Source organism: Drosophila novamexicana, unplaced genomic scaffold (assembly GCF_003285875.2).
Source record: "Drosophila novamexicana strain 15010-1031.04,08,12 unplaced genomic scaffold, DnovRS2.1 tig00000072-arrow-arrow-pilon, whole genome shotgun sequence".
Taxonomy (NCBI): Eukaryota; Metazoa; Arthropoda; class Insecta; order Diptera; family Drosophilidae; genus Drosophila; species Drosophila novamexicana.
Genome location: NW_020824771.1, coordinates 1,524,785 through 1,545,508, shown reverse-complemented (window position 1 = coordinate 1,545,508; position 20,724 = coordinate 1,524,785). Strand labels below are relative to the sequence as shown.

The window sequence follows — 20,724 nt, the reverse complement described above, 5'->3', positions numbered from 1 at the left end:
ACGCCTTCGATGACCAATTGCAGCTGTCGGCAGAAATTGCTGCGAATTGCGGTGCAGGCAACGCCTCGTATACGTAATGACAGCAGGGCGAAAAGTGAGGCAAACGTGAGGAAGTCTCTGAAGCGTAATCAATGCATAATTTTTTAAAAATAAAAGCTCAATTATATTTAATGTGCTTACCGCGGTACTTTGCTGGCCAAAAGGTCGCCAGGTCCGTATAAAAGCCGCCGCTTAACGGAAGCCTTCTGCAAAGGACTGGCAAAGGACGTACTCTGAGCATGAACTCGTTAATATTCCCAGAGCTGTTTGTGCTGCTCTTGCTGCTGCTCTGGCCGCTGACAGCGTCGACATCAATGTCAGCGCCAGCTGACGCATCAATTCCCCGCAGACAGCAGAAGCAGGAGCAGCTGCTCAAGGATGATTCGTGGGGCAATCAATTGCCGGATATGCTAGTCGCTTACTATCGCCACCATGGCGTGCACAGCCTGATGCTGGTTGTGTGTCGCGGGGACATTGGTGAGCTGTGAGGATATACTATATTCCCGCCCGTAACTAAATGCGTGACCCATTCGCGAAAACAGATGCGGCACGTTTGCATGCGCTCCTGCAACATTTCATGACACACAATATTTATGTGCAGCTCTGGACGGAGCACTGTCTGAATGACCTGCGCCACGTCGGCAACGAGACGGACACACCGGAAGCGCCGCCCCCGCGCAGCTTTCGAGCGGACAACGAGACCCACTGGGAGCTGTCATTTGTCCTGCCCGCACTGAACTACAAATTGGGCATTTTGCTGCTGCAGTTCAACAGCTCGTGTGCCCTGAATCTGTTGCGCTGGTCCGCGGCCACGGAGCATAATTACTTTACCACGAATCGCTATTGGCTGCTGCTCACGCAGGATCTGCAGGAGCTCGATCTGCTCGAAGATGCGGAGATCTTTTTGCCACCCGACAGCGAGGTGCGTGTGCTGTGGCACACTCCATCGCATCCGTTCACCGCCACCCTGCTGGATGTGTACAAGGTGGCAGCCTGGAAGCCGCTCAAGCGCCGCTTGGTGGGTCATCGACTGCGTAATCGGCGACACATGGTCCATGCGCTGCAGCACTTCGGCTCGGCCATTACATACAGACAGAATCTGGAGGGCATTGTCTTCAATACGGCTATTGTTATTGCATTTCCAGATCTGTTCACCGACATCGAGGACCTCTCCCTGCGGCATATCGATACCATTTCCAAAGTCAATCATCGCCTCATGCTGGAGCTGGCCGTTCGATTGAATATGAGGTATTTCTTAATATCTTAGAACGATTCTTGATTTGGTTTGGCCTGTCGTATTTAATGTTTTTCAAAGCTTTTGAAAAATGCCTTTCTATGCCATTTTCATGATTTCAAAGCACACATTAATAATCGTAATGTTTAAGCTTTAGTATTATAGGAATCTACTTATTTGCCCCTCTCTCTCCGTCTCACTTTCCCTTTTATCTTTCTGCCGCATCTGCCAAATCCAAAAGAAACGCATTTTCAAGAAAACCGTTCTATGCGATTTTAATGATTTAAAGTACACATTTATAATCGTAATTTTAAGGCTTTAGTATTATAAGCAACTATTTATCCTCCGTCTCGCTTTCCCTTTTTCATTTTATATTTTGGGAAATGCCTTTCTATGCGATTTTCAAAGCACACATTTTCCCTGCCCATTCCTCTCCGTCTCGCTTTCCCTTTTACTTTCACTCAACCTGTCTACCACCAATTGCTACTCAATCGCCTTTCTAAGTTTGGCCTCTCTGCCTCTCTTCCTCCTTCTCTCTATCTCTCTTGCTGGCCAGCTATAACACCTACCAGACCGTCAACTATGGATGGCGTCAACCAAATGGCTCCTTCGACGGCCTAATGGGTCGCTTTCAGCGCTATGAACTGGACTTTGCCCAGCTGGGGATCTTTATGCGCTTGGATCGCATCGCCCTGTGTGACTTTGTGGCCGAAACGTATCGCGTGAGAGCTGGCATCATGTTTCGACAGCCTCCACTGTCGGCAGTGGCCAACATTTTCTCGATGCCCTTTCAGCAGGATGTTTGGATATCCATACTGGTGTTGCTGATTGTAACCATGCTGGTGCTGCTATTGGAAATGTTTTTCTCGCCGCACACGCACAACATGTCATATTTGGATTCGGTGAACTTTGTCTTTGGTGCTATGTGCCAGCAGGGTTTCTATGTGAACGTGCGCAATCGTTCGGCGAGGATTATAGTCTTTACCACATTTGTGGCCGCCGTTTTCCTGTTTACCTCCTTCTCGGCGAACATTGTGGCTCTGCTACAGAGCCCGTCGGATGCGATACAGTCGCTGGGTGATTTGGGGCAATCGCCGCTGGAAATTGGCGTGCAGGATACACAATATAATAAAATCTATTTTACCGAGTCCACAGATCCGGTGACAAAGAGCTTGTATCACAAAAAGATTGCCTCAAAGGGAGATTTTGTTTATATGCGCCCTGTGCTGGGCATGGAGAAAATGCGCACCGGACTATTTGCATACCAGGTGGAGCTCCAGGCGGGCTATCAAATTGTCAGCGACACCTTCAGTGAGCCAGAGAAATGTGGACTCATGGAACTGGAACCCTTCCAGCTACCCATGTTGGCTGTGCCAACACGCAAAAACTTTCCCTACAAGGAGCTGTTCCGCAGGCAGTGAGTAGCCGGCTGGATAGACTGGATAGTTGCAATCTAATTAAACGTATTTCTCTGGAACAGAATACGCTGGCAGCGCGAGATTAGCCTGGTGAATCGTGAGGAACGCAAATGGATACCACAGAAGCCGAAATGCGAGAGCGGCGTCGGCGGCTTTGTCTCCATTGGCCTCACCGAATGCCGCTATGCATTTGGCATCTTTGGCTGCGGCGCCGCGCTCAGCTTTGGCGTGTTCCTCATCGAGCTCATCCGCAAGCACAGCCATGGCATCTACACATTTGTTCGGGATTACAGAGCCACGCTGCATTAAGCTGCAAGCCGTTTATTTCGTAGATTAAATTGATTCTTAGTTATGTTGAAGGTAACTTAAATTGGAACAGACAGCTCCCTGACCACAGCACGCAGCACGTCTGGCGTTTTGAATTGCCAGTTTCGGATGCACTTGCTCACACTGCACCACGATTCGCCGTGCGTGGGCTCCGCGGCAATGCAACGCTCGAGCACCTCCTGCTGCTGCTGTTCCGTGCCATGCAACAGCTCAAATTTGTAGAAGTATGCCCAGGCATCGCCCAAATCCGGATCGATTTTTACCTAAGTGTAAAGAAAATTATGTTATTTTAGAAATTAATTAAAGTATCAGCACTTACCGTCCGATTAAACCAATCCCTACACTTGGAGAACTTATGCTCCGACCAGAACAGCTTGGACACCGCCAACAGTACGTGCGGATCGTGTTCGCATTTCTTGAGTGCATCCACCGATTTGGTCTTGCGCTGTGGCTTCGTTTCCATGAAGATAGCCTCTGCCCACAGCTCGCCGGCATTGGGACACTCCTGCAGGGCACGCGCCATCATGGTGCTGGCAATCTCCTTAAGCCCGGCACGCAGCTCTACGCGGATGGCCTCCAGCCAGAGCACTGCCACCTTGGGATTGCGCAGCCTTCCTCGCTCCAGTATTGAGCGCGCCTTGGTTAAGACACCTTTGCGCTCCTCCAGATTGGCGGACAAAATCCACAGGGGTATCGAAGTGGGGCACTTTTTCAATGCCAGCGTGTAGGTGGCGGCCGCATCGTCCGTGCGTTTTTGCTGCTCCTCAATCTGACCCTTCATCATCCAGAGTTTCGGAAATTCGGGAAAGACCTCGACGGCCTCGGCTAGCAAACGCAACGCCTCATCGAAGCGTTCCAGTGCCCATTCGAGTCGCGCCGACTTCATCATAACACGCGGCGTGGGCGCAGATCCACGCGCTTTGGCCAACAAACGTCGCGCACGCTCGTATTCCGAGTTCTCCGACTCCAACTTGACGGCTGCCAGCCAAATATCTTCGGAATTGGGATTGGCCTGGAAGGCCAACGACAAAATTCCTCGGGCAGCGGGCACATCGCCCGCCATCCACTTGGACTTGGCGCCCATCAGCCAGAGTATCTCCGACTTGGGACAATGCGCCACAGCGCGTTGCAGCAGCGCCTCCAAGGACTCTCGTGTGCCATGATTCTTCTCAAAGTATGCAGCACGCAGCCAAATGCTCTTCTTCGATGGAAACATCTGCAGGGCGTGCGCATAGACGGCGCGCGCGCATTCAAATGCATTTTCCTTGGCGCACTAAAATAAAAAAAAACCTTAGAATAACATGAAAATGGAATCGCACACGAATAGTTACAAATTCGGCATCATCGATCCAGGTTTGCTTGCGATCCTCCTCCTCGACACCAATCCCGATGACGGCTTTCACAATTGCCTGGCAGCAATTGACAGCACCCGACTTCTCCGCCTCGATGGCCTCCTGGAACCAGTGATCCCGATTGATTTCGACGCCGTTCGCCGTAAGCGATGTCAGCGAACGATCGACAATCTTTTCGACCATGTGTATGTTGCCATTGGCCTCTTCCAGCTTGGCAGCCGTTGTCCAGATCTGCCGATCTGTGGGTATATTCTCACGCGCCTTGTTCAGCACCTTGCGCGCATTCTCGTAGGTCTCGAGGCGTGCCAAGGCCAACCACAGCTCCACACTGGTGTTGCAGCACTCGACGGCACGCGACAGCAGGATCCGAGCATCATCGGGATTCTCCAGTTCCACGGCCGCCTTCCACAAACGCACCGAGTTCGGTATGTGCTCAAGAGCTTTGCGAAAGACGCGTCGCTTGGCCTTGGTTTCCGTCTCCAAATCAGCAGCCTTGATCCAAATGCGCACCGATGTGGGTATGTGACGTGCCGCCTGGGCAATGACAGCTTTGGCTGTGTCGGGCGGTTGTAGGCGCGCCGCCTCCAGCCAGAGATCTTCGGATTGTGGATTCATTTCGCAGCCACGCATAATCAGATTGCGCGCCATTTGTACCTTGCCTGTGACCTCTTCCAAGCGCGCCGAGGCTATCCAAGCGGGCGGATGATTGGGATTTGTTTCCCGCACGCTCTTCAGCAGCAGACGCGCCTTTTTAATGTCATTGATGTCGCCGCCATAGGTGGGTATCATGCTCTGCAAATCGGTCAGATAGCCCTTAGGATCGACCACCGTTTGACCTGTCACAGAGTCCGATACCTGCGAGAGCTTTACATTCATGAGCGTGTTTCGCGCCTGTCCTATTTTGCGTAAGTCCAAATCGCCGGTGGGCGTTAACATGCCAGGCGTGGCCACGCCAGGCACCATGGATGCCAAACCGGAGCTGGCATCCAATGAGGATGCAGTCTCACCGCCCAGATTGCGCGAGAGAACGCTGTCTGGCAGCGGGGTAAACTTTTCGGCTCGCGGATTGCGCTGCTTGCGATTGCGACTGTCGCCCACTTCGGGTATGGTGGACCACTCTTCGGTGGTAACTGTGGCCAGCGAACGCTTCAGATCGCTAAACTGCTGCTGAATCTTGGGCCGCTCCTGACGATAGCGTTCCAAGTCCTCGCGCAAGCGTCTGTCGCGATATTCTTTGCGTTTCTCGTCCATGCGCTTCTCTATGGAATCGTAAATTGCGTCTGCCTCTTCATCGTCCTTGTCGTAGGGGTCCTTGGAGAAGAGTGAGCCGCTATAGCCGCTAAACTCGTCATAGTTGGAGTCGTTTAAATCCTCATCTTCTTCCTCCTCTTCGTCTTTTTTCTTGCGCTTGGTGGCTGGCGGCGCGTGACGATCGTCGGAAACATCGTTGGCATCGCGCGCCGGACCAATATCCGAACGTGTCGTAAAGCCAGTGGCGCTGTGTTACCAAAAAATTAACAATCGTCGAAAATTTAATGTATAATAAGAAACTACTTACCCACGTCCCACGCCGGCAACATAGCCAAGCGGCGCCGGCACTCCTAGGAAATGCTTTTTATTGCGGTTGGCAATTACCGCAGCTGTTATATTTGACATATTTCGACGGTTTTACGTTATTTTCTCTATTATTTATAATAATATTCAATGATATAAACAAAACGTTTGCGAGGCGCTGGCTGCTTCTTGCAATTGTGCCATTCGCCCGGAATTGCAAGTATAGAGATGGGAATTTTCGAAACTCAGTGCACAGACAACAAAACTATCGCTTACAAATATTGTTGGCATGTTCGTAATCGAAATATTTGACAATCTCCAACGATAGCTTATCGAACTGAAGTCGGCACAGAATAGAAAAGCAATTCAATAATTTTCGCAAATTACGCTTGCTAACAAAACGTTGCAAGATGCCCGTGCTGCCTATGCCGCCGCTTATGCAGGTAAGTGACATTGCAGTTTTGATGCACCCATCAAAGTACTCACGTAGCCGTGACACATTTTAAGAATGCCGTGGAGCCAATGCAAGTGGATGCGCCACCGAACGAAGACAATGAAAACAATGAAGAGCATCAAATTGTGGTTGAAAATCCGACAATCGATCTGGAGGTATATGCCAATCAATATACGGGCATCGCGCGTCTCGATCGCCTGATTTATGTGGCCGACGTTTGCCCACTTCTGGCCCTGGAGGCACTCAAAATGGCCATCACCTACGTGCAGTCCACCTACAACGTGAAGGTCTATCAGATGTTGCACAAGCGTTTGGCCGATCTACAAGCGGCTGCTGGAGTTGCGGGTGCGGCAGCTGCTGTTGTTGCAGGCGGTGATCAAGCAGCCGGCGCGGCTGCCGCTGTTGCAGTTGCCGCTCTGCCCGACATTGCTGCACAGCCGGCAGCAGCAGCTGCGGCTCAGGCGAATGCCACCAGCGCTAGCGGCGAGAAGGATGCTTTTGCCTATGACGCTGTCTGGGTAGATGCGAAAATGAAGAAGGCGGCTCTCAAACTGGAGAAACTCGACTCGGATCTAAAGAACTATAAATCGAATTCCATCAAGGAGAGCATCCGGCGCGGCCACGACGATCTGGCGGATCATTACCTGAGCTGTGGCGATCTGACCAATGCTCTGAAGTGTTATTCGCGTGCGCGCGATTACTGCACCAGTGGCAAGCATGTGGTCAATATGTGCCTGAATGTTATCAAGGTTTCCATTTACTTAAAGAACTGGGCGCATGTCTTGAGCTACATATCAAAGGCGGAGAGTACGCCCGACTTTTCCGAGGGCTCCAAGGAGGCAAATGCACAGGTGCACACGCGCCTGGAGTGCGCCGCCGGCTTGGCCGAGCTGCAGCAAAAGAAATACAAAGTGGCGGCCAAGCATTTTTTGGCAGCCAACTTTGATCATTGTGACTTTCCAGAAATGATCTCCACCAGCAATGTGGCCGTCTACGGCGGCCTCTGCGCCTTGGCCACCTTTGATCGGCCGGAGCTGAAGCGTCTGGTAATTGCTTCCACCTCGTTCAAGCTGTTCCTCGAGCTGGAGCCGCAGCTGCGTGATATTATCTTCAAGTTTTACGAGAGCAAATACGCCAGCTGCCTTACGCTGCTCGACGAGATACGCGACAATCTGCTGGTGGACATGTACATAGCCCCACACGTCAGCATACTCTACACGAAGATACGCAACCGTGCGCTAATCCAATATTTCAGCCCATATATGTCCGCTGATATGCACAAAATGGCCACTGCCTTCAACTCGACCGTGGGCGATCTGGAGAACGAGGTGATGCAGCTCATACTGGACGGCCAGATTCAGGCGCGCATCGACTCGCACAACAAGATACTCTACGCCAAGGAGGCCGATCAGCGCAACAGCACTTTCGAGCGCGCCCTGCTCATGGGCAAGCAATACCAGCGCCACACCCGCATGCTTATACTGCGCGCTGCCATGCTCAAGAGCCACATCCATGTGAAGAGCGTCTCCCGCGAGACTGGCAGCAATCATGGCGCCGAGCTGTGCGTCTCTGCGGGCTCCAGCACAACCGCACAACTGGCTCGCATCTAAAGCCAACTACAATATATAGCAACATTCGATACACACGCGAACGGTCAACTGTGTTAACCCGAACAAGTTGATCCTTTTTATTTTTTCCTTCTGCGAATTTCTTGTGTGCGGCAAAATAAAGTCTTATAGCGAAGCTAATTAATTCAAAATAAGTTGAACTGTTGATGTACTTGCTGAAATTAGAATAGATTTGTCAGCAAGTGTGGATATTTCTTCTGATCCATCTCATTTTCGGATGAATATGTACATTATATTAAATTTCCCACGGGCGGAGAATGTATGAAAAGGTAATGTCCAAGCTTGTGTCTATATAGATTCTTGATCAGTCTGTCTTGTTTGTTTATAGAATCATCTTTCGCTCTATCTGCAGCAGGCAGACACAATATACTTGTCCGATCCGTTCAGTTTTGAGCTTTATATACATAAAAATGACAGACTAGCTAAATTTAAAAAGTTGGAATTCTATTTTTATAAAAAATGGGTAGGTTTTGCTACAATTGCGATTATAAAAATGTAAATGCTTGTAAAATTAATGTCTATCGCGTTTTTTGTGTTCCCGTTCCCGCTCCCGGCGATTGTCGCCGCTGCGCGAACGCTGTCGCCTTTGCCTGGTGCGCTCCTCTCTGTGTGGGCTGCGCGTTCTGTCGCGTTGGCCATTGCTATGATGATGATTGTTTCTGCCAGTTCTGTGCCGTTCCTCTGCAGCTGCCTTGGAGCCATTTGCAAGACCATTTCGGCTGTGGGAACGGACGCGTTGCTCCCTGCTTCTGCTGCGGGAACGCGATCTCTCTCTGCTTCTGTGATTGCTTTTTTGGCGCTTGTTTTGTTCAGCTGGACCGCAGTCCGAGTCGGATGACGAGGAGGAGGAGGATGAGCTATCATTGTTGCTCTCGGTCGACTTTTTGTTCTTCAGCTTTTTGCTGTCCTTTTTGGACTTCTTTTTTGAAGATTTGATTGATTTTCTTTCACCCTTGCGCTTCATGCGCTCAATTTTCTCGAGTTTCTTGAGCAGTTTTAGCTTTTGTTTCTTGCTCAGCGATTTGAGAAACAGCAGCTCGGGATTCTGTTGCTTGGCGGCACGCGTCGCCTCGTCCTCCTCGTCGCTGGGCACCAGCTGGTGGCGCTGCTGCACAGCCTTGATGCTTTGCAGCTCCAGGGCCGAACGCTTCATCATCAGGCCATCTTCCTTCATTTGCTCCTCGAGCACATTCTTGGACATAATGTCGTTGGCCTCCGACTCCGAGTGCAGCTTGCGCGCCTCACTCATCGATATGCTGTACATGCTGCACTCCTTGTCCGTGTTGATGTGTCCCCATTTGTGGCACTTGAGGCACCGCACGTTGCGTACCTGAATGCCAAAGGGCTGATCCCGAATTTCGGTGTCGCCCTTGCAATAGGATTCGCGAGGCGCATTGTATTTGCGCTGCCATTCAAACTTGTATTCCGGCTCGGCGTCGTCCTTTTCCCGCTCCTTGCGCACGCCAGGCGGCGGCTCATACATAAAGTTAACGCTCAGCTTGTCTTTGCTGTCCTTGCTGAGCATGGCCTTGTTCTCGTGCAGATTCTGCTCCTTCTCATACTGTGTGCGCAGCTCCTCCTGCTTCTTCTTATATGCCTCAGCCTGCTGCTCCGCCATCCATACCTAAACATATAATACATTTAATAAACGATTAATTCCATAATTAACATAGTTGTCTAGAGGCTACCTACCCGCTTGAGGTTGTCCCGTGAGGCAGGATGAAAGAATTTCTTGCACATATAATTGTTGAAACCTTTGCCCATCTTGTTGTTTTCTTAACTCCTATATTTCTAAAGTACAAAATTAATATTTCACAATGCGTCAATGCGTTCCCAAAATTGTATTTGTGTATGTGCTGCAGTTTAATAAAACTAAAATCTATCGATAGATTTGCAATCTCTAATTAAAAAACCAGCTAAGAATTGCTCTTTTGAACGATTTGAACCAACTTCTGCAGCTGCTCCGAATCTTTTATGCTAGTAACGTATCTTCATAAAACGTTTCAAACAAAAAATATAGAATAATTTTAAAGAGTACGTGACAACAACTTGATTATTAATAAACAGCTGCGTTTGATTTAAGATCGCATCTTGGTGATACGATAGTTTAAAAAAAAGGAACTTCCGTAGATGGATTCATAACGGAACGTTCATTTAGGTCACCATTAAACGTTTGCCAACACTAGGCAAGTACGCCAGTACGCAATAACCTACCTCATTTAAAATTGTGACCTGCGACCCAATTTTCAAAAATGGAAACGGATCCAAATGAAATGGTTTATTGTCCCTATAACAAGGCACATAAAATGCTGCGCAAAAAACTGCAACAACATATACTGAAATGTCGGGAGATATACAAAGATGAGATTGAGCTGCTTGTGTGTCCATTTAACAAATCGCATCTTATACCCGAGCCAGAGTTTCTAGTAAGTGGCACGCTCGAGTCGATCAACTTGAATTTTGCTCTAATCTCCTCAAACTCACACACACATACACACACACACACACCTTGCAGGCGCACACAAGATCATGCATCGATCGTAAAATCATTGCGCATTATCAGCACAGTGCACCCGCTGAGTTGACCGAAGATACAAGACACGAAAAAATCGAAACAGAAGAAAACTGGGATGACGACGACGTGCCCGACTACAATCCACAGTTGTACGTTGCCACGGCAAATGTTGTCCGTGAGCCGAACGGCATGTTCCCCTCACAGCGCAAGGCATTCATCAAGGAGGAACGGAAGCGTCTGCTTGGCGAAGACAGCGACGACGATGCCAACGAGAAGACCCAAAGCAGAGGAGGACCAAGCAAAGCCACTTGCCCGACATCGCAGCGCTCGGCGCCCTACAAGTTGCCCAACCGCCAGCGCTGAGCTAGCAGGAACTCGAATTTATAGCCAAAGTTTAACTATATAAAACATAATTATTTAATCGTTTGTATGCATGCATATATAAAGTCTTCTCGAATTTATTGTTTTTCAGCGAAACGGCGTCGTTCCTTGGCCCGAAAATCTCGGCGCACGCTCTTGGATTGCCCGTGTAGGCCGCTTGAGCGTATCACCAAGTTCTCCTCGCAGTAGGCACTCGGATCGTAGGTGGGCGCATCCGGCTCGTTGTCCCAATCCTCTTCACATTCGATCGAAACTTGGCTAACAGGCTCCGCCAACGGCGGCTGCTCGTCCTTCTGTGCATGCCGCTCAAAGCCGGCACGTTCCGGACATATTTTTATGTGCGCCTGCATGAATTCAAAATGTATTCCAATGAGACGCAACAGGTCGAACATTTTACCAACCTGCAACTGTTGTGCATCCAAGCGATGGCTCTCGTTGAAGGGGCAGACCAGCAACTTGTTCAGGTTCTCCGGATTGCGGCTGCAGCGCACCAAATGCTTTGTCAGCCGTCCGCGGAGCACAATATGCGCCTTGTTATACGGACAAGAAACGAAATCGTCAAATTTACTTGTGGACGCCATCTTTGAAACCAAATATGCTGTTACAGCAAAAACTCCGCATCATCCAGCGCCGCCCAAATCCAAGATCTCGATAGTTGGCAGTTCCGTACGATAACGATGAATTTTCCATTTCCTTTGTTCAACTTATCGATATTTCAATTTTTGTACTTACCCAAAATCTACGACATGCGTTTGCTAAATGAAAAATGCCCTTTATTTATGTCATGCGTTCTAATTGTTTCTGTTTGTGTGTGGTTCCTATATAGTTTTTTATGCATATAATATATAGCCCACATTTAACTGACCTGTCCATAAATAGGATATCCAAATATCTAAAATAAAGGCTTGTTGGGGCCAATTTAGGAAAATTATGAAAGATTAATTTAAATAGAACTCTTTAATTACGCCTTGTTATTGTTTCAGTGGAATATATATGAAAAGGTATTTTTTTCATATGTTGAAAGTACTGTGAAAATCGGCTTTGCTTGTGTTGGGATAGTGCTGTAAAAAGCAGGACTTTTTATAGAAACGCAATTTATCAAAGTCTAGTGTTAACTGCCTGAATACCAAAAACAAGAGTTGTAAAGCATCAACTAAATTAAATAGTATATGTTATATGGACTCCGAGGAAGAAAACATACGCCCCCGCCTAGGTTTCTAATCCTACTCCACGCTGTACAATTTATACAGTCGGAGTAATTGCACATTTTGTCGTTGTCACAGTCCAGGTTTTATCTATGTATTAACACAATTGCTAAAAATCTACCTTTTGATGCTAAGGCAAATGAAAAAGAAATAGATTTGTAATTTACAAATATTGGGAAAATTCAACTCTTCTTTATTGTTAAAGAATTTCGGCATTTTCTCACACTTCACACAATTTCGTTTTCTCATTGACACTAAGCGTTACGGTAAAAACTGTAAACAGTGGCGTTGGCATTGGATGTTATTGTTGCTTTTGCTGCTGCTGCTGCTGCACATGTAACTGTTGTTGTTGGGGTGCTTGGGAGATTTACGCTGTCTCCATGGGCTGAGCGGCAGTCTCCTCGGTGTATTTGCCCTTGTCCTTGCCCAATGCAGCCAAACGTCCCTTGCTGCGACGCTCCAAAATGGCCTTGCGATCCTTGTCGAGCTTCAGCTTAACAATCAGCACTTTGCTGGGATGAATGCCAACATAGACGTTGGTGCCGTTGGCATTCTCACGCTGGATCTTCTCAATGTAGACGACGAACTTCTTGCGGTACGCCTGCACCACCTTGCCCACCTGGCTGCCCTTGTTGTGGCCACGGATCACCTGAACCTCGTCGTCACGGCGAATGGGCATAGAGCGCACATTGTACTTCTGACGCAGCTCCTTCGAGAGGGGGGCGGACATCAGGCGACGGCGGATGTGTGAGGGAGCCTGGAAGTGACGCTTGCGGTTCTTCCTGCGCGACGACGACACAAACTTGTTCAATTTCATCTTGGTTGGTTGTGCTGGCTGCGGAAACGTTAAACAATTGCAATGATTAGCAACATTTACATGAAAATTTCAAAGGTCTTGCATTTGCTCATAATTTGCATTTGTTTATTTTCGCGGGTCGATATCCACACGACAAACATAGGAAAACCGATGCAATTTCACTTAAAAAGTGTGTGCCACTGCGTGTACTACACATTTTAATTATTAACTCGCCAAAATAAACGATGATGGCTGAACAAATGCGAAATTATATTGAACATGGAAACTTACACCAAACTACCGTCGTAACAACAACGAAAAGAAAGAATTTTGACAGCTGCGACCGGCGGAAATGTCAAAATTAGGTACTCAAAAAGGTTACTATACGCTTTGCAACACTGTTGACTAGCGTTGCCACACAAAGTGGCAATGGTTATGTACATAACATGTACATCATCCGTATTCGGATAGGAATTGAAAAAATGAATTGGAATTGTTGAATAGTGGATTACTTTAATAAAACATATAATAACATAATTGTAATAATCCAAATTAATTTTAGAAACAAAAACTCCAAATAATAATTTTCGTTTAGAGTTGGCTGGAATGTTTTCTTATCAGTGGTGATTTTCATAAAATGTTTTATAATCAGATTAATCACGCTTTTTGTAAGAGCACCGTACCATGCATAACGGCCACACGCTTTGAGCACACTTGCTGTGTTGAGTTTGTGCTCTGAGAGCTTTTTAATTCTTGATTTTCTTCTTACTGATCGCTAACCGAAATCTGCCACTGGAGCCTAATTGGAAATTAGTCGCGCGTGAGAAGTCAACTGAAGCAGTTGTGCGTGGGAAGAGCTCAAAATAGTGTCCAGTTTCCAGTGTCTCAGGTTGATTGAATTTACTGCTTTCAATACATACACACACATATATACACAAGATGATGAACAGCCTGAAGAAGTTGCCCATGCGTATGGTAGGTAAATGCCACGCCTCCAAAAATATGCCAGCTAATTTTGAATTTGAATTCTTTTAATGTCTTCTATAGCTGGCCAATGCAGCACGTCAGCAAAACGCCGCCATGTCCTCGGCGACGGGCCTGCCTCCCCCGTTGACATACCTCACCGACGATGAGAAGATGATGAAGGAGACAGGTGAGTCCTGCCACTAGACTTTAATATATAGGCGTGTACGCAGAGCCCCTGCCCCTAAAGTTAGCGTGTTTGCAGTCGGTGCACAAAAAATTTTTAAATCATTTTTTTTTTTTGTGTTCAACATCGGTTTTTGTTACGTAATTTAATCATCGCATGTTGTAGTATTTACTTATTTATTATTATAAAAATTAAGTTACAGCTGCCTATTTGGCCAGCACAATTAATGCATTTTATTATATTTTTTATTCGGTTTCTAAAAATGTGTGTGTATGTGTGTGTGCGCGCTGATAAAAAAACTGTACATGCTTTGTTAGACAATGCGGCGGGGTGGAGGACGTGAGAGGGGGGAGGGCGTGTGCCAGATGGAAGATAAGCGTATTCTAGTTACGATTGTGGAAAAATTGAATGAAAATTGAGTTTTCAGCGGTAATTTTCAGTACGGCATACGCACATATATACGATTTTACATATGACGTATGGCTTGTACATGTGTACATATATGTCCTGTATGTATGGCATACGCACATATATATGACGTATGGCTTGTGCAGACATATCCGTTAATATAAATATGCGTATGTCCTCCATGTATGGCACACATACATATGTATAATTTTATATATGACGTATGGCTTGTACATATACATATATACGTTCATATAAATGTGCATATGTATTTATGGGTATATACACATACATATATATATTTTTTGCAACCTTAGCGCTTTATATGGCGTTTTCGTGCATTTATTTAAATTAATCAATTTACTCAATAAAGCCGGTCAATTATGTAATTTTCGACTGTTAAAAGCGCTCTCAAGCTCAGTTTAGCTGAAGGAGCGTAATGCAAGGATAACTGTGTCCTTGCATAACAATTTGCTCATGCGCAGCTTTTATCCATAGCTGAACGTGGCAAAACGCCTTAAATCAGTTTTTATCATGAAACTATTTAATTTATTTTACTTTTTTTTTAATAACAATATATATACTCACTTTGCTGCCAACGTGGCATTTTTCAGATGTATTTATTTTGTTTTTTTTTTTTTATATAACTCAAGATTTATACACATTTCAAACAAGCGAAGACAACAAACAATATTTGCAATTTTCACTTTTTGTTCTACTATTTCTACAATTGCGACGCGGCTAAAAAACAATAAACATAACACCGCACTGAGGGGTATTCGTGTGAGTGTGTGTGTGTGTGTCCTAAAAATAGTTGCGTCGCAGCCGCTTTAACAGCATTTGCTTTCGACAGCGTAGCTGGTTGGACGTCGCTGGCGCAGCGCGTTAAGTTGCTGCCTTAGTAAATGTTGTATAAAACTCGAGTTGGCTGAAGAGTCGCATGTTCGAGTGTGGGCAGCGGCGGCGGCAATGAAAGAAGAATGAGAGAGATAGCAAAGAAGATAAGGAGAGCGTAGGGTTTTTAAGGATCATTTCTCTTTCTAATCTGTATTTCCCTTGGCAATTTCGGGGTTTTTTCACAAGTCAGTCAGCTGTTCAGTTGTAATTTATATGAACTCCACAGCGTTACACTTGTGATAGAGCAAATAATGCGGCTGGTGCCACGCCTCCCGCCCATTGTGTCCACTGTTCTAGTGGCGCGCGGGCAACGGATGTGCGAGGTACTTGGTCGCGTAATTCGCCTAGAGAGTTGAGTCAGTGGAGGAGGGAGGTAAAAGTCCTGAAATGTACCGCTGATTCCTAGTTGGAGGATTGACAAATACATAATATATTTATTTTTCGATAGATAACAAATTTAAATATTAATTGCATTAGGCGGGCGAGGGGGTTCAAGGTGCGACCTGTTGCATGATCTGATGTATATATACATGTATATGTACATATATACACTTATCAAAATGTTGCGTAACAACTACAGCATGCAAAGTGCTCCAGTGTTTGCGGTAAACCAGTTTCAGGAAAATACCTTGGGAAATTTGACAATAAAATGAAAAATAAAAAAACGCGTAAGCGCTTCTGAACAGTTTATCGGTACAGTTGCCTCCAAACAAAAATTTTATATGTACATACAAACTTGATAAAATGTTAGCTAAATACGCAATTTAAATTAAATCAACTCAATTAACACCAACTGAGGGCAAGGACAGCGCCAGGACAACAGCTGTCAGCTAGTGCATGCACTCTTAGCTAGTTAGTTTGCACATACAATAAAAGATTCATAAATTCATTTAATTATTCAACTTTTCCAACTATGGCAAAAAATTAGCATTAGTTAGCAAAGTGGGCGTGTGCACGGTGTCCACAGCAGCATTTGCTGGCTTTCCGAGCAAAACAACGCGTCAGGAAAAATGTCTCAGAGATACCAATAAAAAACAATAAAAATGTGCAATACATACGTACGTATGTATATGTATAATAGATGAATGTATGTATGTAGGCGCAGGCAGAGCTATCGGAAGAGAGAGAGAGAGAGAGCGGCACGTTGAGAGAGCGCCACACGAGTTGAGAATCAGCGGCATTATTGATAAAGCGGACACACGCGTAGACACGCACACAGCAATAAAACAAGCTCACACACACACACACACACACACACACACACACACACACACATACACACACGCGCGCGCGCACACAGCAGCACTCAAATAGAAGCGTTATGGGAACCAGTTTAGTTTAACGACTTTTAAAGCTTGTTAGAAAGCTTTCTTAACGGAACACAAATAAGACGCAAAGCTTTTTTCAAAGCTCACCGATCTTATTAATAACTGTGCGCTTTTTTTGGACAAAGCTCGAAAGCTGTTGTGGAAAAGTTTTATCTTTGCTTATCTCCCATTGGGTAATAAAAGAACAAGAGTCAATAAATTCAATAAGAGCTTTTATGGCCGTTATATATTTATTTGATGGATCTTTGGATTGTTGTGTTCGTTTGCAGTTGCCAAGTTGGCCCAGGATCAAATCCTGCCGTTGGTCAAGAAAATGGACCTTGAGCACAAATTCGATCCGTCCGTGGTAAAGGCCGTCTTCGAGAATGGCCTGATGGGCATTGAGATTGACACGGAACTGGGCGGCAGCGGCTGCAATTTCATGACCAACATCATTGTGGTCGAGGAGCTGTCCAAGATCGATCCGGCGGTGGCAGCTTTCGTTGACATCCACAACACATTGGTCAACTCGCTGATGATCAAGTTTGGCAATGCGGAGCAGAAGGCAAAGTATTTGCCCAAGCTGGCCCAGGAATATGCTGGCAGCTTTGCGCTGACGGAGCCGGGCGCAGGCTCCGATGCCTTTTCCCTGAAGACTGTGGCCAAGAAGGATGGCTCTCACTATGTGTTGAATGGCACCAAGATGTGGATCTCCAACTCAGATGTCGCTGGTGTTTTCCTCGTCTTTGCCAATGCCAAGCCTGAGGATGTGAGTATATCGCATCATTCAACTTCCATTTATTTATAATTAATCCCAATCTCAATCCTATATTTGGCAGGGCTATCGTGGCATTACCACCTTCATTGTGGATCGCGAAACTCCCGGTCTGATTGTGAACAAGCCCGAGGATAAGCTGGGCATTCGCGCCTCTGGCACCTGCATGATCACCTTCGACAATGTGCGCGTACCCGAGGAGAATATCCTGGGCACCTTCGGACATGGCTACAAGTATGCCGCTGGCTTCCTGAACGAGGGCCGCATTGGCATCGGCGCCCAGATGGTGGGCCTGGCCCAGGGCACCTTCGATGCCACCATTCCGTACCTGTTGGAGCGCAAACAGTTCGGCGACGCCATCTACAACTTCCAGTCCATGCAGCACCAGATCGCCACGATTGCCACGGAGATCGAGGCGGCTCGCCTGCTCACCTACAATGCGGCGCGCCTGCAGGAGGCGGGTGTTCCGTTCCTGAAGGAGGCGGCCATGGCCAAGTTCTACGCCTCGGAGGTGGCCCAGCGTGCGGCCACCAAGTGCATCGACTGGATGGGCGGCGTCGGCTTCACGCGCGACTTCCCCCAGGAGAAATACTATCGTGATGCCAAGATCGGCGCCATCTACGAGGGCACCACCAACATGCAGCTGAGCACCATTGCCAAGTGCGTCAAGAAGGAGTTCTCGGGTTAATAATAATCCCCTAATCCCTAAGTCTATATATATAAAGCTGAGATATCGTACGTCAGATACGTCAAGTGCATTTAGCTGGGCTGGCGAATGGTTTCTATCGATCGTTGCCAACGCATTTACATCAATTTTTTTCTTTGTTAACTTGTAAATACAATTTAATTGTAAAAAAAAAAAAAAACAAAAGGGAGAGCATTTTAAATAATTTAATTCGCATGTCCGTCGGTTGTGGTAAATGCAGCCAGCAGCACATTGATAACAGTGATAAGAAAAACGCCCATCACAAGCCCCTCGTTGGTTCGCATATATCGTCGACTCCGGCAGCGTTTCAGGCGGCGCTGTTGATGGACCCCCGAGTGTGTTAGCTGAATCAACAACAACAATAACAATAACCCATTGGCATACCTTGAAGATCAGTGCAATGCCCACGAGCACCTGCAGCACCAGCGAGAGTATGACCAGCACCAGGCTGCAGTAGAACGTGGAAGCCTCATGGTTGTAGGTGATCAGGAAGCGCAGCTGATTTGCATTTGCCGAGAGCAGGGCTATGTCCATGAGACCTGTAAGTACGAAAAGTCTAAATACGAATATTCCATTTTATCCAAAATACATCTGAGTATATGGTTGTTCATCCAAGCTCAGAAGAGTTTAAAAATTGACTTAGAGTTATTAATTTATGGTTCTTACTTCAAAATTGAAAAAAGTCAAAAAGTCAGACCTTAAACTTATTCTTTAAAAAACAAACTTTCCCCCCATTTTCCGCTGTTATTCCACTGGGAAATGCGTATTTCGTAATTGGGATTTGAGGTTAGGTTAGATTTAGAAGAGGTAAAAAATTGACTTAAAGTTTTTGGTTTATGGTCTAAGACTTTAACTTATTCCTTACAAAATAAGCTTTCCCCCCATTTTCCGCTGTTATTCCACTGGGAAATGCGTATTTCGTAATTAGCAATTGAGGTTAGGTTAGATTGAGTTAGTTGATTGACAGCTGATTGTGAACTGATACAAAAGCTCTTTCAAGCTTTTTATATGTAATATCCATACATATTTATGTGCTCCACTTACCCTCGGCTACATTTTTGCTAGTCGCATAGTTATGTCCACCGGATAATTCGCTTGGACTATTTTTGCCCTTGGCCTCGGCTGTGGCAGCCACATCATTTAGCTGCACAGCTTGCCGATCGTCCAATTCGTGCTCTGGGCCACAGCATTGTCCTGCCACGGTGCTGGCAAAGCTGCCCTCGGAGCTGAGCGCATCCTCGATCTCGATGACCTCCTCGCTGACGCTGACCATTCGCACAAATCTGGCTAAGCTGAGCGTTTTAATTGCCCAACTACTTAGCTGAATGCGATTAACAACTGAAATAATATTTACAACATTCTGAAGCTTTTTTGTGCCATTTGTAAACATTCATTGAAAGTTGCGGTTGTCCCGTTTTGTGGTCACTTTTCACTGATAACAAGAACCAGGCCCCACTGTACTGCGCGTTCCACACATGCCGCATAGCTGCCTAGTCCAAGTCCAAACATGTGAGGTTCATGTCCGGGCACTGAACCAACAGCCCAATTGTATGCTACACTTTTTTGGTGCCCAGAACTGGGCCAGAGCTGAAGACAGCCACACAAAAACGTTGCAGTACGTATCCATGAGATACTTTTGCTGGGTTGACGCCAGGCTGGCTAGCAAATATTATTTGCAGCCTTGGGTTTGATAGGGGCTTAGGCTATAGAGGTCTAAAAGGTTACAGTATAATTTTAAACTTTCATAGGCCTGTTTTAAATCAGGCCACTGATTTCCTGAGCCAATATAACAGCTGTCAAAAAGGTCACCCAAAGCGAAGCTAAATACAACTTCGCGCTAACAGCCAGATGCGAGGGTTGCTTAATAAAAACCGGCTTGTGTTATGCAACCCATTCACATTCTGTAAATAGACGGAAATTGAATTTGAAATGAATATTCAGCACACGAACTTGGCATGATATATAAGAGGTCTATTAAATGGGATTACTGAAACCTGATAAGAATTTGGCATTAAGTGAGCTGTTGCAATCAGATGTAAGTATTTTTACAAATTGTATTTTCCATTCATCTTTGAGGCAAAAGCATGACTTAAAAATATATACATATACAAATTGGGTCATAATGGTTGCTTGGACATTATAATCTTCGGAAATTGCAGTTTTCTATAAACAACCAGTTTTTATTTTCTTTACATACTCAACTTATATTAAATATACCAACAAATTGCTTTATTCATATTTTATTTGCCACAATTTGATTTCGTTGAAACTCCCCTCGCTCTGCAGGAGCAAATGCGTCACGAGTAACGGCTAGCAGACGCAAATCCACCCCAGTGTTGGCTTTCCCATGCACATAATATAACGCGTCCCTTTTCCCACCACGCTGCCCACTTTTGCTCAGACACCAGTCAATACTCCCACGCCACCATGGCTACCGCCTCTTATCTCTCTCCCTCTCTCTTCCTTTCATTCTGTTTCTTCCGTTCTGCCAGCTTCAGCCTGACGCTGCACGTGTAGCGTGTTTGCCTTTTAGCCGCTTGTCGGCCGGTTAAAATTGACTTGAAAATATTTGTTTTGA

General features: G+C 46.3%; 9 protein-coding genes across 10 annotated transcripts; 4 read left to right on the top strand and 5 right to left on the bottom strand.

The window, feature by feature from the left end:
* Window positions 1-353: 353 nt before the first annotated feature.
* LOC115771385 (glutamate receptor ionotropic, delta-1) lies at window positions 354-3,000 on the top strand. Its single transcript, XM_030717070.1, has 4 exons — window positions 354-516; window positions 582-1,287; window positions 1,830-2,690; window positions 2,754-3,000. The coding sequence occupies exons 1-4, from the start codon at window positions 354-356 to the stop codon at window positions 2,998-3,000; spliced, it is 1,977 nt and encodes a 658-aa protein (XP_030572930.1).
* Window positions 3,001-3,038: 38 nt separating this feature from the next.
* On the bottom strand, window positions 3,039-6,082 carry LOC115771428 (pre-mRNA-processing factor 6). The gene is made up of 4 exons (XM_030717132.1): window positions 5,929-6,082; window positions 4,350-5,868; window positions 3,338-4,291; window positions 3,039-3,281 (listed from the first exon to the last, which is right to left on the bottom strand). The coding sequence occupies exons 1-4, from the start codon at window positions 6,024-6,026 to the stop codon at window positions 3,057-3,059; spliced, it is 2,796 nt and encodes a 931-aa protein (XP_030572992.1). The 5' UTR covers window positions 6,027-6,082; the 3' UTR covers window positions 3,039-3,056.
* A 178-nt stretch (window positions 6,083-6,260) lies between these two features.
* LOC115771429 (COP9 signalosome complex subunit 1b) lies at window positions 6,261-8,140 on the top strand. Its single transcript, XM_030717133.1, has 2 exons — window positions 6,261-6,367; window positions 6,432-8,140. Exons 1-2 carry the CDS (start codon window positions 6,335-6,337, stop codon window positions 7,986-7,988), a joined length of 1,590 nt encoding a protein of 529 aa, XP_030572993.1. The 5' UTR covers window positions 6,261-6,334; the 3' UTR covers window positions 7,989-8,140.
* Window positions 8,141-8,425: 285 nt separating this feature from the next.
* Window positions 8,426-10,043, bottom strand: LOC115771431 (corepressor interacting with RBPJ 1). Its single transcript, XM_030717135.1, has 2 exons — window positions 9,699-10,043; window positions 8,426-9,630 (listed from the first exon to the last, which is right to left on the bottom strand). The coding sequence occupies exons 1-2, from the start codon at window positions 9,768-9,770 to the stop codon at window positions 8,518-8,520; spliced, it is 1,185 nt and encodes a 394-aa protein (XP_030572995.1). The 5' UTR covers window positions 9,771-10,043; the 3' UTR covers window positions 8,426-8,517.
* A 77-nt stretch (window positions 10,044-10,120) lies between these two features.
* LOC115771432 (gametocyte-specific factor 1 homolog) lies at window positions 10,121-10,899 on the top strand. The gene is made up of 2 exons (XM_030717137.1): window positions 10,121-10,432; window positions 10,522-10,899. Exons 1-2 carry the CDS (start codon window positions 10,259-10,261, stop codon window positions 10,882-10,884), a joined length of 537 nt encoding a protein of 178 aa, XP_030572997.1. The 5' UTR covers window positions 10,121-10,258; the 3' UTR covers window positions 10,885-10,899.
* A 64-nt stretch (window positions 10,900-10,963) lies between these two features.
* On the bottom strand, window positions 10,964-11,813 carry LOC115771433 (gametocyte-specific factor 1 homolog). Of its 2 annotated transcripts, XM_030717138.1 has the most exons (3): window positions 11,768-11,813; window positions 11,635-11,703; window positions 10,964-11,549 (listed from the first exon to the last, which is right to left on the bottom strand). In XM_030717138.1, exon 3 carries the CDS (start codon window positions 11,481-11,483, stop codon window positions 10,980-10,982), a length of 504 nt encoding a protein of 167 aa, XP_030572998.1. In that variant the 5' UTR covers window positions 11,484-11,549; window positions 11,635-11,703; window positions 11,768-11,813; the 3' UTR covers window positions 10,964-10,979. The 2 variants fall into 2 exon arrangements, with proteins under 2 accessions (XP_030572998.1, XP_030572999.1); XM_030717139.1 differs by lacking the exon at window positions 11,768-11,813 and having other exon boundaries at window positions 10,964-11,246; window positions 11,304-11,744.
* A 449-nt stretch (window positions 11,814-12,262) lies between these two features.
* On the bottom strand, window positions 12,263-13,274 carry LOC115771434 (60S ribosomal protein L26). Its single transcript, XM_030717140.1, has 2 exons — window positions 13,195-13,274; window positions 12,263-12,942 (listed from the first exon to the last, which is right to left on the bottom strand). Exon 2 carries the CDS (start codon window positions 12,922-12,924, stop codon window positions 12,475-12,477), a length of 450 nt encoding a protein of 149 aa, XP_030573000.1. The 5' UTR covers window positions 12,925-12,942; window positions 13,195-13,274; the 3' UTR covers window positions 12,263-12,474.
* A 439-nt stretch (window positions 13,275-13,713) lies between these two features.
* Window positions 13,714-18,311, top strand: LOC115771430 (short/branched chain specific acyl-CoA dehydrogenase, mitochondrial). The gene is made up of 4 exons (XM_030717134.1): window positions 13,714-13,878; window positions 13,951-14,056; window positions 16,956-17,434; window positions 17,505-18,311. The coding sequence occupies exons 1-4, from the start codon at window positions 13,843-13,845 to the stop codon at window positions 18,126-18,128; spliced, it is 1,245 nt and encodes a 414-aa protein (XP_030572994.1). The 5' UTR covers window positions 13,714-13,842; the 3' UTR covers window positions 18,129-18,311.
* Window positions 18,312-18,331: 20 nt separating this feature from the next.
* LOC115771384 (ninjurin-1) lies at window positions 18,332-19,419 on the bottom strand. Its single transcript, XM_030717068.1, has 3 exons — window positions 19,191-19,419; window positions 18,531-18,685; window positions 18,332-18,463 (listed from the first exon to the last, which is right to left on the bottom strand). Exons 1-3 carry the CDS (start codon window positions 19,417-19,419, stop codon window positions 18,332-18,334), a joined length of 516 nt encoding a protein of 171 aa, XP_030572928.1.
* Between the last annotated feature and the right edge of the window lie 1,305 nt (window positions 19,420-20,724).